Genomic DNA, 15,182 nt, shown 5'->3' on the forward strand with positions numbered 1-15,182 from the left:
ACAGTGTCAGACTTTAATTTTTTGGGCTCCAGAATCACTGCAGATGGTGATTGCAGCCATGAAATTAAAAGATGCTTACTCCTTGGAAGGAAAGTTATGACCAACCTAGATAGCATATTGAAAAGCAGAGATATTACTTTGCCAACAAAGGTTCCGCCTAGTCAAGGCTATGGTTTTTCCAGTAGTCATGTATGGATGTGAGAGTTGGACTGTGAAGAAAGCTGAGCGCCGAAGAATTGATGCTTTTGAACTGTGGTGTTGGAGAAGACTCTTGAGAGTCCCTTGGACTGCAAGCAGATCCAACCAGTCTATCCTAAAGGAGATCAGTCCTGGGTGTTCATTGGAAGGACTGATGCTGAAGCTGAAACTCCAATACTTTGGCCACCTCATGCAAAGAGTTGACTCATTGGAAAAGACTCTGATGCTGGGAGGGATTGGGGGCAGGAGGAGAAGGGGACGACAGAGGATGAGATGGCCGGATGGCATCACCAACTCAATGGACATGGGTTTGGGTAGACTCCGGGAGTTGGTGATGGACAGGGAGGCCTGGCATGCTGCGATTCATGGGGTCGCAAAGAGTCAGACACGACTGAGTGACTGAATGAACTGAACTGAGGGCAGATAGCTGAGCGAGCACGTGTATTATAGTTCTGGGTGGTGAGATGAGGTAGCAGGCACCTGGAACAGCTTGTCAGGCTCATTAGCTGTTGTAAAGACTGAAATTTTCTTTGAATGAGATGGATGACTACTGCATGGTTTTACCCGCAAGAATGACATGATGTAACCTTACATTTTGAAAGTACTGCTGTGTTGAGACTAGATCCTCAGGGGGCAGGAGTGGAAGCAGAGAGACAGTAGTAAAGCTGTTAAAGTAATCTGGTGACTTGATGACGGTATCTGGATAATGATATCTGTGACCTGAGTGATGGTGGTGGAGACTGTAAAATGTGATCAAAGTCGGGGTGTATTTTGAAGATAGGTATGATAGGATTTGCTTATGGTTTAGTTGTGGTGTGAAAGAATCAGTGTTGATTGTGAAGCTTTTGGCCCAAGGATCTGAAACAATGTAGTTGCAGTTTATTGAGTTGCAACTTTCTGATGATTCTGGAAAAGAGATTTGATAGAGACGAGGTAGGGAAATCATGAGTCTGATTTTAGACATAGCAATTTTGAGATACTAGACAATCCAGTGATATAAGATATGAGACATGTATCTGAAATCTAGGGGAAAGTCCAGGTTAGGATTGAAATTTTGGAAGTCATCAGAGCATGAAAGCCATGAGACTCCATGAAAATTATTGGAGAGTGTAGATATAGAAGAAAAGAGATGCAAGAACTGGAACCGTTTGATGACAATGTCTGGGAGATGAGGAATAGCAAAGGAGACCGAGCATCATTAAGGTGAGAAAGAACCAAGAAAAGGGTGTTTCAGACAGAAGTGTCAGATGCTGCTGAAAGGAAAACATGCTGCTATGTCTGAAAAGAAGCATGAGGTTCAAACTAAAAATGAACTGGTGTGCTAGGAATATAGAGGTCATTGAATCCTTGACGAGAGCTATTGGGTGGAGTAGTGGCAACAAATACCTGACTGGCATGGGTCCCAGAGAGGCTGGGAGAGGAATTGGAAGACACAGAGAAGCTACATCTTTCAAGGAGATTGACTGTAAGGGGACCAGAGAAATGGGCTAATAGCTGGGGGAAGTTGAGAGGTCAGGGAAGGGTTTTATTTCTTCAGATGGGAGAAGTAAGAACATGTTTGTTGATAGAATGCTCAGTTAATAGAGAGGGCAGATCTGAAGGCATTTTACAAAACGTCAGCATCACCTGTGGCTCCCTGTGTGTAAGTACTGCTGTGTCATGAATTCACTTTCAGCTCAGTTGGGTTATGTAGCTTTTAACTTAATACTAAGAAAATTATTTTCCTTGTAAGTATCAACTAGTAGAAAACTACTTCTGTCTTAAGATCTATTTCTTTTTTTTTTTTTGGTAGATGAAACATGCTCTTTTTTTGGCATTAATATTAAGAGGTTAAAGGGTAGGACAGTTGTAGAGAATTGAGAAAGAATATGGTTTTAGGAAATGTCACCAGAACTACTTTTTGATTATGACAGGGCTCTCATTTGAAGGCTAGACCTGTGTACATGGGAGTGCAGTTTAGATTAGATGGCCTGTCTTGGTTATCCAATTTATAGTACAAAGGTATTTACTTACGTGGTTTACTTTACCTTTCTTTGTAAAGTGTGATGTGTTTCATTTAAGTTAGTGTCCGGAAGAACCTGGAAATGTGTAATATTATATTTGAGTAGCATTGAACTGTTCATGTGATAATTCTTCCCTTTTTTTCCGTCTCAGGTTAAGAATTTCTTATCAAAACGAGTGCTGATAATGTATTTTTTCAGTAAGGTAAGAATATGTAGTTATAACATTGGGAGTGGGGGGAGGGAAAACAAAATAAGAAATGAAGTAGCAAATAGGATTAGACTTTTCAATATTTAGTTTGATCCTAGCAAGCCAAACAGCTTGGCATCATGCTTCACTAAACCTCCCTTTAAACAGTACCTGACCTAGACAGGCATCTCCATCAGTGACTTCCCGAGGCTGGGCTCTAATGGCCTTCTGGGTCTCTTGGCTGCAGGCAGCTTTGTGCCAAGATGTGGCCCCTTCCTGCAAAGTGAGCAAATCCGTGGCTATCCTTCATGGCTCATTGTCCTGCTGACATCATTGTGGCCAGTTTGGTGTTCAGAAGAGAGATAACTGAGTTAGACTGCAGGTGTTAAACTGGTGTTGGATTAAAGTTGTAATTTAGGCCACAAACTAAATGACTTTCCAGCTTGTCTGTCAGCTGCCCCAGCTGCTGTAGGAGAGTAAATCTCAGAGGTAAAAGCTAAAGATTCATTCCTGTTTTCACTGCTACAGCTGTTGTGTGTCAGTTAATCCTTTGATGAGGAAAACCTTTGCCCATGTGTAGGGGAAAGAATTTTTGTTTTAATTATTTTAATCTAGCTTCTCTGTTTTTGCAGATACTGCATTATTAATTAATAGTGCACTCGTATTAATGCCTTGAAGTGAAAGTCTGTATTGGCAAACATTCCTCGTTTTGTTCTTTGAGGATCCTACTCTGGTGGGGAGAGAGATCTGAGTAACTCTGGTAGAATATAGATACATACACAAAGAATCCTTTCAAGTTCTTGAAACTTTTTTCACTGTGATAGCAGGGAATATCCATGCAACTAGCAAGAATGTTTGCCAGAAATAATCTGTAGGCTCTCCATTAGAGCCCTGGGAAAACCATCAGACCCCTGAGAAAGGTGTCTCATCTTCTGCCAAGAGAAAGAGGAGTTGTCTGAAGTTTTAATTCAGAGCGTTGTTTCAGAAGGATGGGAAGAAAACTTAGCTTTTGTCTTTTGTGTGCCATGCTCCTTTCACTTGCTAAGTTGTGTCCGACTCTTTGCCACCCTCATGGATTGCAGCATGCTAGGCTTCCGTATCCTTCACTTTCTTCCGGAGTTTGCTCAAATTCATCCATTGAGTTGGTGATGCCATCCAACCATCTCATCCTCTGTCACACACTTCTCCTCCTGCCCTCAATCTTTCCCAGCATCAGGGTCTTTACCAGTGAGTTGACTCTTCGCATCAGGTGGCCAAAGTATTGGAGCTTCAACATCAGTCCTTCCAGTGAATATTCAGGGTTGATTTCCTTTAGGACTGACTGGTTTGATCTCCTTGCTATCTAAGGGACTCTCAAGAGTCTTCTCTAGTACCACAATTTCAAAAGCATCAATTCTTTGATGCTCAGCCTTCTTCATGGTCTAGCTCTGACATCTGTACACGACTACTGGGAAAACTGTCCCCTCATTTAATTCTGACAGCATTCCTGTGAGGTGTCTTTTTGGCCTCATTTTACAGAGAAGGAAGCTTGAGGCTTAGAGGGGTCAGGTAGCTAGCCTGAGGGCACATAGCAAGTAAGTGGCAGAGCAGAAGCTGAATGAGATCTCCTTTTTCCTTGGAAGTGAATGCTGCCTTATATTCTGATTTTGCAGGTGGATCTGTGTGATAAGGTTGTAGACACCGCTGCTTAACTTTGGGAAATCTAACTTGCTATTGTTGTGAATGGGCTTCATTGGCTGTATTACGATAGCCACTTACACAGGCCAATTGTTCCATATCACAATACCTTGCTGTATTAAAGACTGTTGGGTGGTTTTTCTTTGTAGTGGGGTTGAAGGTAGACACTTTAGGAGAGGTAGTATGTACTTACTTAGGCAGTACTTTTTTTCTTTTTTTTTAAAGCATTCGTAACCATTCTCTTTGGGCTTCCTTGGGGGCTCAGTGGTACAGAATCTGCCTGCAATGCAGAAGAGGTGGGTTCAATCCGTTGGAGAAGGAAATGGCAACCCACTCCAGTATTCTTGCCTAGAAAATCCCATGGACAGAGGAGCCTGGTGGGCTACACTCCCTGGAGTCACAAAGAGTTGGACACGACTGAATAACTAAGCATGCATGCAACCATTCTCTTGAATGATCTCTATGTTAATCCTCTGAGGTGGGTTGAGGGAACATAACTTATTTTAAATGAGAAACTGAGGTACATAGAGATTTAGATACTTGGCCGGGGTCACACAGTAAGTTGTAGCAGAGTGCTTTATTGCAGTTAAATCAAAATGTGTAAGAATTTCAGGTCTTAGCTCTTAAGAGGCAGCTGTGAATTTTTTATTATTTTAGTCTACATGGTTGATTAGATGAAATGATAATTTCTGGGCAACTGACTTAAATGTTTTTGTCGTCTTTCAGCACCCAGAGGCCTCCATTCAGGCTGTGTTTTCAGATGCCCAAATGCATATTTGGGCATTAGAAGGTAAGTAGTCTCAGTGAGCTGCAACAATGATTTATTTATTCATTAAATATTGAGGTATTTAATGAAAGATCAGTTCTGGACTTTGATCTCAATCTTTGAATTTTCAGATACATTTTATGTGTTTGTTTTATATAGATAAACTTTTCTTATTTAGGTTTATTTCAATTTAGAGCTTTTCCTTGTATATAAGTGGAGAAACTGAGCCTGGGGTTCTTGCGTCTCTCTCTACTTCAAAAAAATTGCAATTAATAGATTGTTTTTTAACCATCGCCTTATGTTGGTGTAACTTGCTTAATATATTTAAACATATTTAGCTTAGGTTTAGTTGTTAAAAAACTATTTCTTTTCATCTTACAGATACTACCTTCTCAATGTTTAGATGATACTTCCTCAGAGGGGCCTTTCCTGACCACCCTATGAAAAGTATCCTTACTTTGTCCCCTTATCAGGCTTTGTTTTCTTAGCCTTTATCACTGCCAAACACAGTATTATTTAAAAGAACTTTTTTCTATTAGAACATAAGTCAGATTCATCTTATTTAAGACTATTGCAGTTGAGTACCTTTTCCATCCCTTTTGCCTCTTTTTCTATTCTATTACTCCCTTTTTTATTTAGACTTCTATACATTCAGAATATTAATTCATCCTCAGATAGATGTATTGCAAGTGGATTTGCCTAATTTTGATTCACTTTTAACTTGTTTCTTCTTTTCCCCTCGAGGTTTGTCTCACTTAGTAGCAGCATCGTTTACAGAAGATAGATTTGGCGTAGTCCAGACCACACTACCAGCTATTCTTAATACTTTGTTGACGCTGCAAGAGGTAGGCAATATATGGGTTGGGCGGAAGGAGAGGTCCTGTCTTCTCCCCCGCCTAGCCTTTTCTGTTTGTTTCTTACATTTCACATTGAGTAACGAAAAACATGTTGGAAGTCAAAACAATGGTACTGTTCTCACCGTCAGGTACTTACAGTCTAAGACAGACTAGGAAGACAGACTTTTAATTCATTTGTAAGTGTTAATTTTATTGTAACAAAGAAGGTATATTAAACCTGTAGGACATACCTCTGGTATTAATCAGATTATTTAGGATATTGGAATTCTGTTCATTACTATAGGTTTGCATCCTTACATAATTTGTAGCTCCTGAAAGTGACCTGTAGTTAAGTTACTTGTGTAAATAAGAAGTTACTTATCGACTAGAGGCTTAAGAAGATAGAGCTGGGACCAGTGGATTCCTGCTACGAGGCTGGGTGCATCGTTTTAAACTAACAGGTCTGTTTAGTCCTAGGCTTAAAGGAAGAAAAATAAAACATATGCTTCTTGTTTTTCATTAGGCTGCCTTTCCTGACTTCCTGTTGGGTGATATGTTTTCACTGCCTTGTATTATTAGTTCTGTGTTAGATGAGGTGTATAAACACTAAGGGCCGGGGGCATTTAAAGGTAGGGGCTTGGGTGTACAGGTTTTCTGGAGAAAGTATTTCTGAACTGGGTTTGAGGGATAACAACTGGTGCATCTTTGGGTCTTGGGAAGCAATTTAAGATATGAGAGAAAACAAGCTTCGCTCTTCCTTTCTTCAAATCTCAATTCATTTTACCTCTTAGAATGTCTTACCCTTCAGAACCAGTGATTTTTTTCCTTCACTTTGTCCTCTTTGTGCCTACTTTCTCATGTATGTTATTTGAGACATGTATATACCCGTGGATAGCTTTATTATTTGGGTTCACTTCCCAACTACCTTACTGTAAAGAAAGAATTTTCTACTATTTCCACAACTTCTACTGTTTGGCTTATCTAACCACACATTAGGGTAACCATGATTATGGGTGTATCTTTGGTATTCATAGCATAGCTTTTTTTTTTTTAATCACTCTGGTTGTATAGTTTAAAATAAAACAACAGTACAATGTTCCCTAGTCTACAGAGTGATTTCATATCATCATTTTTTTGAACTTCAAGTCTACCTTGTGAAGTAAAGTGGAGATGTTTCGGCCCTGTCTTACACATGAAAGGGGCTTGGTAGTGCAGTGGCTTACCTCAGATCTCACACACATCTTAGTGGCAGAGCTGGGACGTGATGTGATCTCACTGCAGGCATTAGCAGTGGAGTAGACCTCAGGGAAAGCTGCAGATCCAGTCTCCGAACTTGTCTACTGTCTTCTGCTGGACTTTTATTTTACATAGGGTTCTCTTCAGAGAGAATGGCTCTACTTTTAGAACTGTAACTTTCAAACTTTTTAGACTATGATATGTAGTACATTAGACTCAGAATATAGAGGTGGGATGTGTGTGTGTGTAACAAATAAAAGATGCTTACAACAGTGCTTACCTTTTATTTTGTGCTTCATTCTAATGTTTTCCATTCTATTTCATTTTTAAAAAATGCTGGTTGAAACAGTTGATTTCACAAAGATCACAGTGCCCTAGAGGTATTCTGCACCAAAATTACTTTCTTCTCATCTCTTCACTATCAAAACTCGTAATTCTTCATAGTTGATTATGGCTAGGCATGATAAGGAAAGCAAATTTGTTTATTTGGTTGTAGTCATTCTTACTTTTGATTAGGAAGGTATGGAGCTGAATGGAAAGTACTTTTGAGGAGCAGAGGAGAAAGAGGCAAAGGTATATTTTTGAGAGTTTGGGAAGCGGTAAATGGAACAAAAACCCCTCTTTGTGCGAGGCTTGTGGCATCTCTTCTCCCCAAGACAACATCACAGTCACCCTTTCGGTCATGCTCTACAGTCATCAGATTTTGCAAACCACCTTGCAGTCTTTCTACCCCATATCCCAAGATGGAGCGTCGTGAGGGAGTCAGTGTCCACATGGATATTTATCCCACACTTTGACTTTCTCACTTTATTTACTTTTTTAGAACTTTTTACTTTGTTTGGGGAATAGCTGATTAACAATGCTGTGCTAGTTTCAGGTGAACAGCACAGGGACTCGGCCAGACATGTGCATGTATCCATTCTCCCCGACTCCCCTCCCATCCAGGCTGCCACACAACACTGAGCAGAGTTCCATGTGCTATACAGTAGGTCCTTGTTGGTTATCCATTTTAACTATAGCAGTGTGTACATGTCCACCCCAAACTCCCTAATTTTCCCTTCCCCTTCCCCTTCTCTTTGGGCAACCATAAGCTCATTTTCAAAGTCTCCTGAGTCTCTTTTGTAAGTAAGTTCATTTGTATCATTTCATTTTAGATTCCACATATAAGGGATGTCATATGGTATTTCTTCTCTTTCTGACTTATTTCACTCAATAAGTAAGTCTCTAGGTCCATCCATATTGCCACAAATGGCATTATTTCATTCTTTTTAATGGCTCAGTGATGTGTACATCATCTTTATCCATTCCTCTGTCAGTGAACATTTAGGTTGCTTCCATGTCTTGACTGTTGTAAAGAGTGCTGCAATGAACACTGGGGTGCATGTGTCTTTTCGGACCGTGTTATTCTCCGGATATGTGTCCAGGAGTGGGATTGCAGGGTCATATGGTAGTTCTAGTTTTAGTTTTTTAAGGAATCTCCATACGGTTCTCCAGAGTGGCTATACCAATTTATGTTCTCACCTACAGTTAGGAGGGTTCCCGTTTTTCCACACCCTTTCCAGCATTTAATGTTTGTGGATTTTTGATGATAGCCACTGTGACTGGTGTGAGGTGGTATCTCACTGTAGTTTTGATTTGCGTTTCTCTAATAATTAGCCGGATTGAACATCTTTTCATGTACCTCTTGCCCATCTGTATGTCTTCTTTGAAGAAATGTCTATTTAGGTCTTCTGCCCATTTTTTGAGTGGGTTGTTTGTTTTGATGCTGTTAAGCATCATGAGCTGTTTGTAAATTTTGGAGACTAATCCCTTATTGGTCTCATCATTTGGAAATGTTTTCTCCCAATCTGTGGATTGTCTTTAATTTTGTTTATTGTTTCTTTTGCTGTGCAAAAGCTTTTTAGTTTAAGTACGTCTCATTTATTTATTTTTGTTTATATTTCCATTATTCTGGGAGACAGACTGAAAAAATATTGCTGCGATTTATGTCAGAGTGTTCTGTCGCCATTCTTTCACACACTCATCAGTCTCAGCCTTTGACTGTCAGCCAGGCTTCATCGGCCTGTGTATTCTCCACTTGCAAAGCTTAAAAGTCCAGGATTCTAGCCTCTAAGCCAGAGTCCTTGAATGTTTTTGTGCCAGAGATCCCTTTAGCAGTCTGATGAGGCCCATGGACTTTTTCCCAGAATAATGGGAAAAATAAATACATAAAATATAAAGCCTTTCAGATTAGAAAGGAAATCAGTTATATTAGAAGATAATTTTGAAAGTATTAAGTTTGTGATACATTAATACATTAAACAACAAGGTCTATCAGTGGGTCTAATAGAGAAGGAAATGGCAACCCACTCCAGTATTCTTGCCTGGAGAATTCTGTGGACAGAGGAGCCTGTCAGGCTATAGTCCATGGGGTCACAAAGGGTCAGACACGACTGAGTGAGTGAGCATCAGTGGGTCTAACTCATCATTTTGAAGTAATGATAAGATGAATGGTGTTTAAAGATAATTACACTAGTGTGATGAAAATATTGATGATTTCTGTTGGTGGCAAACTTAGAGGAACTACTAATGCTATTGTGATTTACTGTTTCATAATTGAAAGAATTGCTAAATTTTAATTAGAGCTTAGTAAAGATAAACATGTCATTTTTAGCCCAAAATTCATGGCCCCTGAATCCTATCCATAGATCTGTGGGCTATATAAGAGCCCCTGTCTCCCCCATGCACAGCCTTTTATGCCTTTGCTTCTTCTGTACACTCTCTTTGTCTTTGCTGATATTTTCACTTCGTTTTTCAGCTCCCCCCTAGCTACACATACGTTGTTCCTTATCCAGGTTACACCTTATAATCTTTCACTTCAGCCGTTTTGTTACCAGTTTCCTCACCTCCTAGTTGCCAGGTCCTTCAGTTGCACCCACCTGGCAAAACTCTAAGGGATCAATCCCATGTTCACCGCCTACCCTTTCTCTTGCCCATCCCTCCTACTTCAGCCTCACTTCAGGCTCTCGGCATTCTTGACCTGAATTGTTACTATGGCCTTTTGCTCCCGGGACTTAACAGGGACCCTGCATTCTGACTTCGGCCACTGTCCGGTTGTCCCCATAAGCCCTCTAGACTCATAACCACCACGGACTATTCTGTTTCCTTCACCCCTGCCCCAAGTATATTTTATTTTCTTAACCTAACTAACTCTGTACGTGATGCCTCTTCTCTCTTTCTTTGCATAGAACACATTTTTCTCGTTTTCTCTGGCTCTGCCTGTAACCCCCATTTCATCATTTTATTACACTGCATTTCCATTATCTGTTTACTTTTATCGTCTCTAGTCAGAGTAGGGGGCTTCCCCGGTGGCTCAACTGGTAAAGAATCTGCCTGCAATGCAGGAGACCGGGTTTGATTCCTGGGTCAGGACGATTCCCCTGGAGAAGGAAATGGCAACCCACTCCAGTATTTTTGCCTGGAGAATTCCATGGATAGAGGAGGCTGATGTATATATAGTCCATGGGGTTGCAACGAGTCAGACACGAGTAGAGTCACAGACCTTGTCTTATTTCTGTATTCCTAGCATCTGACCTGGTACCTGGCAAATAATAGGTACTTATTTATTAAATGCTTGTTGGATGACTGCTGGATAGCTTCATGGTAGGTTTGATGGGTGAAGGCTTCTGTTCTGGGGCCTGAATTAAATGACAGTTCTGATGTGAGTTAATTATAATAGTCACAAACCCCTTCATTTTGTAAGACAGGGATGTCATGTGACTCATATGAGTCCTGTTGTATGTTTTTGGCTTTATATTCTTTGATGTAGAGGGGATTCTTGTTCTTAATAACAAAAATAAGTTCTAAATATCTCTGTAATTTAAGGCAAGTTATAAAATACAGGCTTCTGGATCTACTGAGGAACAGTTGTGTGTGGGGCTTCCCAGTTGACTCAGTGATAAAGGATCTGCCTGCAATGCAGGAGACTCAGGTTTGATCCCTGGGTTGGGAAGATCCCCTGGAGTAGCAGATAGAAACCCACTCCAATATTCTTGCCTGGAAGATTCCCTGGACAGAGGAGCTGGGTGGGCTACAGTCCATAGGGTTGGAAAGAGTTGGACACAGCTGAGCACACACACAAACACAAGGAACAGTTATATGGAACTGTCTTGTTCTTTTGCTTTACTTTTCACTGTCAATCACTTCAGCCATTTTACTGAATCATTAAAGACAAAATATGAAAGAAAAGGGGAAGCCTTTCATTCTTCAAACCATTCAGAGGGCAAGGAGTGGAGGGATGGGTATCCTAGGACAGTTGTTCCTAATAATAGTGAGCCAAGCCATCCTGGGAGATCCAAATATTACATTGGGTTCATGAATCCATACATGCATTGCTGTCATCTGAATAATTAATGTTTGTCTGACATAGTTACCACTATTTTTTAGAAGTTTCTATATACTGTTTTGGTTAATTGAAGTACATAGTCATTTAAAAGCATTATTGAGTTTATGGAATTATTTCCTACATTAGTGGATGGAGAACAGTTACTGTCCCATGGAATTCCACTAGATAGCTATCTATCTGTCTAAGTGTGTGTGTGTGTATATATAGTCTTTAAAAAGGATCCTTATATGTAAAAGGTTGGGGACCAAAATGGTAGAATGGTTTAATTAAAAAAAATTTTTTTAAATTGTGTTAAAATACACATATAAAATTTAAAATACACAACATTTTAGCTATCTTTTTGTGTATAGTTCTGTGTCATTAAGTACAATCACATTGTTTAACCGTCAGTCACTTTTTCATTTTTGAAAGTATGTTTTAAACTTTTGAGAAAGCCTTCTAGTCTTTGAAGAGTCACTGTCACCTTGATATAGGATATCAGCTCTATCTATTATATTTTTTGCCTTATCACCCTAAGGCCAAATTTCGATATACTTGGAAATTCGAAGTTGACCTTTATACTGTTCATATATTCAATAAATACTAATTATCAAACAGTTCAGCGTGTGCTGAGATACAGAATAAGAAAAGACCAACATGGTTCCTGCCCTCCAGAAGCTCGAAAAGTGAAAGTGGCAGTTGCTCAGACATGTCCAGCACTTTGTAACCTCACAGAGGAGGCCATACAAATAAGTACCAGAAAGTAAAACAGGAAGTCATACAAGTAAGTATGATTATGAGTGCCGCAATGCACAAAAATGCAGGGTGATTAAAGCACATAAAACAGGCAAGTCTAACTAGTCTTGTGAGTAGGAGATTAAAAGGAAGGGTGTGAAGTCATGAAAGGCTTCCCTTAGGAAGTGACACAGAAGTTAGACGGAAGAACGAAGAGGAGGAAAGGAATGTTCTTGAGGGCCAGAACTCTTGAGTTTGAAGATCCAGATCCAGAGACCCTTGACCAGTATTCTTCCACAAGTCACACTGTTTTTGTTTCTCTAGAATCGTATTTTTATTTCTATATTTATTTTGTATATTTTTATATATTTTATATTTATATTTATATACAGTATATTATATATTAATATATAATATATTGTACATAATGTATAATAATCATATTATTAATATATATTATTATAAATATGTATTAATATATAAATATATGTGTGTGTATATATATATAATTTATATCGGAGAAGGCAATGGCACTCCACTCCAGTACTCTTGCCTGGAAAATCCCATGGATGGAGGAGCCTGGTAGGCTGCAGTCCATGGGGTTGCTAAGAGTCGGATACAACTGAGCGACTTCACTTTTCACTTTCATGCATTGGAGAAGGAAATGGCAACCCACGCCAGTATTCTTGCCTGGAGAATCCCAGGGGCAGGAGAGCCTGGTGGGCTGTCTATGGGGTCACACAGAGTCGGACACGACTGAAGTGACTTAGCAGGATATATAATTTATATATTATATATTTTCAGTTTTTATGTTTTATTTCTGTAGAATCCACAAGAAATGTTCTTTCTTTAATTTTTGTAAAAATCCCATAAAGTTAGAATAAAGCTTATTTTGCATGATTGAATCTCTCTCAAAAAGACTATATCTGTTGGTATGACTTACTCAAGATCGTGGTCAATGAATGGTCGAGTGAATTTGTAAACCAGGCTTTCACACCCCAAGTTCTTTCCTTTCTACCATATCGGATCACCTCTGCGAGGGCTTGGCAGAACGTGTATTTCTTAACTTCCTTTCTTAATATCGACTGTAGCAGGTTAGAAGAGCCAAAGTGTGAGATCTAGGGGCAGAGCTCCCCGTGTTTAAATCCTAGCTCGTACTAAAGCACTCAGGGTGCCTAGCCCATGCTATTGCTGTGGTTGTTGTAGTCGCTGAGTTGTGTCCGACCTTTTGCGACCACATGGACTGAAGCCCTCCAGGCTTCTCTGTCTGTAGGATTTCCCAGGCGAAAATACTGGAGTGGGTTGCAATTTCCTTCTCCCGGGGATCTTCCCGACCCAGGGATCGAACCCATGTCTTCTGCATTGCTGGCGGATTCTTTACCACTGTGCCACCTGGGAAACTCTAGCTTATGTTAAGCGCTCCGCAAATGTTAGTTAGCTCTTATTACCTTGTTGTCACTGTTACCATGCTGTATGACAGAATCCTTGTACAGGAGAAAAGATTTTTAAAGATTAAAAAGAAAGTACTGCTGTCAGTACCGTAAGCAAGTAGTCTGGGTGACAGTGTCAGACAGATGCCCAAGGCTCCACTGCTCTCTTGAGTGACTAGAGCAGTTTATTAAAGTTTTCTGAGAGCAGGATCTTCATTTATGAAATGAAAATAGTGTCTCGTAGGAATATTATGAGGGTTAGAAATAATATCTGTAAAGAGTTTAAAATGGTTCTTGGCAGGTATAATATATGCAATAAATAGCATATACTATTATTATAAACAATTAAATGAAACAAGTGGTTATCAGACGTGGCTTTGTTAGCAAATTATTATTTAAATGAGATGATATATATGTATACATATATATATATATCACAATTAACTGAGTTCCTGACACAAAATAACTGCAGTTGATAAATTTAGCTGTCATTATCATCATCTGATACTGCTATTATTCTGTAGCAGTGGTTCTCAACCAGGGATGATTTTGTTCCCCAGGAGGTATTTGGTAGTGTCTGCAAACAGTTTGATTGTCACAGTGGGGGATGCTACGGCATATATTGTGTGGAGGCCAGGGACGCTGCTGAACAGCCTGCACTGCACAGGTCAGGCCCCACAGGAAAGAACCGCCCAGTCCAGAATGTCAGTAGTGCTCAGTTTGAGAAACTCTGATCTATAGTCATGATTTCCAGTAACAAAGTCCACTCTTATCCTTAACATTTGTTTTGGATTCTGGCTTTAGTGGAGCAGAACCCTTTTTAACTAGGTTATAAGTAGGGTCATTGAGACCAGGGACTTTGAAGGCTCTGCATGGCAGACTTCTGTTGATGACGTTGATAGATAAATAATCAGGAAAGAGCAACTGGACTTTTCTGTTTATGTGGCCTTTGTGCATATGCTACTGCGTGTAAATATAAATGGGCAAAAAGTGCCTGTTTCCATAGTACAGCCCCTCTTTAGGCTTCTTTTAGGGCCAAAGTGAGGCCTTCATAGAATTTATTTTTCCCAGAGTGTATTTATATTGTTCAGTGGTGTATTGTACTCACCACTTACTCTTTTTATTGTTTGGGATAATTCTTAACTAAATATTTGAGATTCCAATTGTGTGATCTGAGTCTTAAGTGCAGGAACCAATGCATAAAATGAGTGCTCAATAGATACTTGTTTAATCTCATAGCTGATTAAGTGGATACTTCAGTTCTGGTAACCATGGGGCCTATCATTAAATACTATAAACCAGTGTTCTCTAGGTTCAAGTTATTCATATACTACCATCATAGTTTTTGCCTTAACTGTTGATTAGCATCCACTATTGTCATTATTTTAGTCATATACCACCTAAATCAGTCTGATTTCGGTGTTGACCATCTGGTGATGTCCATGTATAGAGTCTTCTCTTCTGTTGTTGGAAGAGGGTGTTTGCTATGACCAGTGCGTTCTCTTGGCAAAACTCTATTAGCCTTTGCCCTGCTTCATTCCGTATTCCAAGGCCAAATTTGCCTGTTACTCCAGGTGTTTCTTGACTTCCTACTTTTGCATTCCAGTCCCCTATAATGAAAAGGACATCTTTTTTGGGTGTTAGTTCTAAAAGGTCTTGTAGGTCTTCATAGAACCATTCAACTTCAGCTTCTTCAGCATTACTGGTTGGGGCATAGACTTGGATTACTGTGATATTGAATGGTTTGCCTT

At 39.7% G+C, this 15,182-nt stretch overlaps 1 protein-coding gene across 2 annotated transcripts in view; it reads left to right on the plus strand.

The window, feature by feature from the left end:
* NDC1 (NDC1 transmembrane nucleoporin) overlaps positions 1–15,182 on the plus strand; it is a 60,020-nt gene that overhangs the window by 33,880 nt on the left and 10,958 nt on the right. For both annotated transcript variants that reach the window (XM_059885136.1, XM_003585901.6), the window contains exons 14-16: positions 2,353–2,403; positions 4,792–4,855; positions 5,576–5,676. In XM_059885136.1, coding sequence (XP_059741119.1) covers positions 2,353–2,403; positions 4,792–4,855; positions 5,576–5,676 — 216 coding nt within the window. The remainder of the gene's footprint in view (positions 1–2,352; positions 2,404–4,791; positions 4,856–5,575; positions 5,677–15,182) is intronic.

The sequence above is a fragment of the Bos taurus genome, chromosome 3 (genome assembly GCF_002263795.3).
Source record: "Bos taurus isolate L1 Dominette 01449 registration number 42190680 breed Hereford chromosome 3, ARS-UCD2.0, whole genome shotgun sequence".
NCBI lineage: Eukaryota > Metazoa > Chordata > Mammalia > Artiodactyla > Bovidae > Bos > Bos taurus.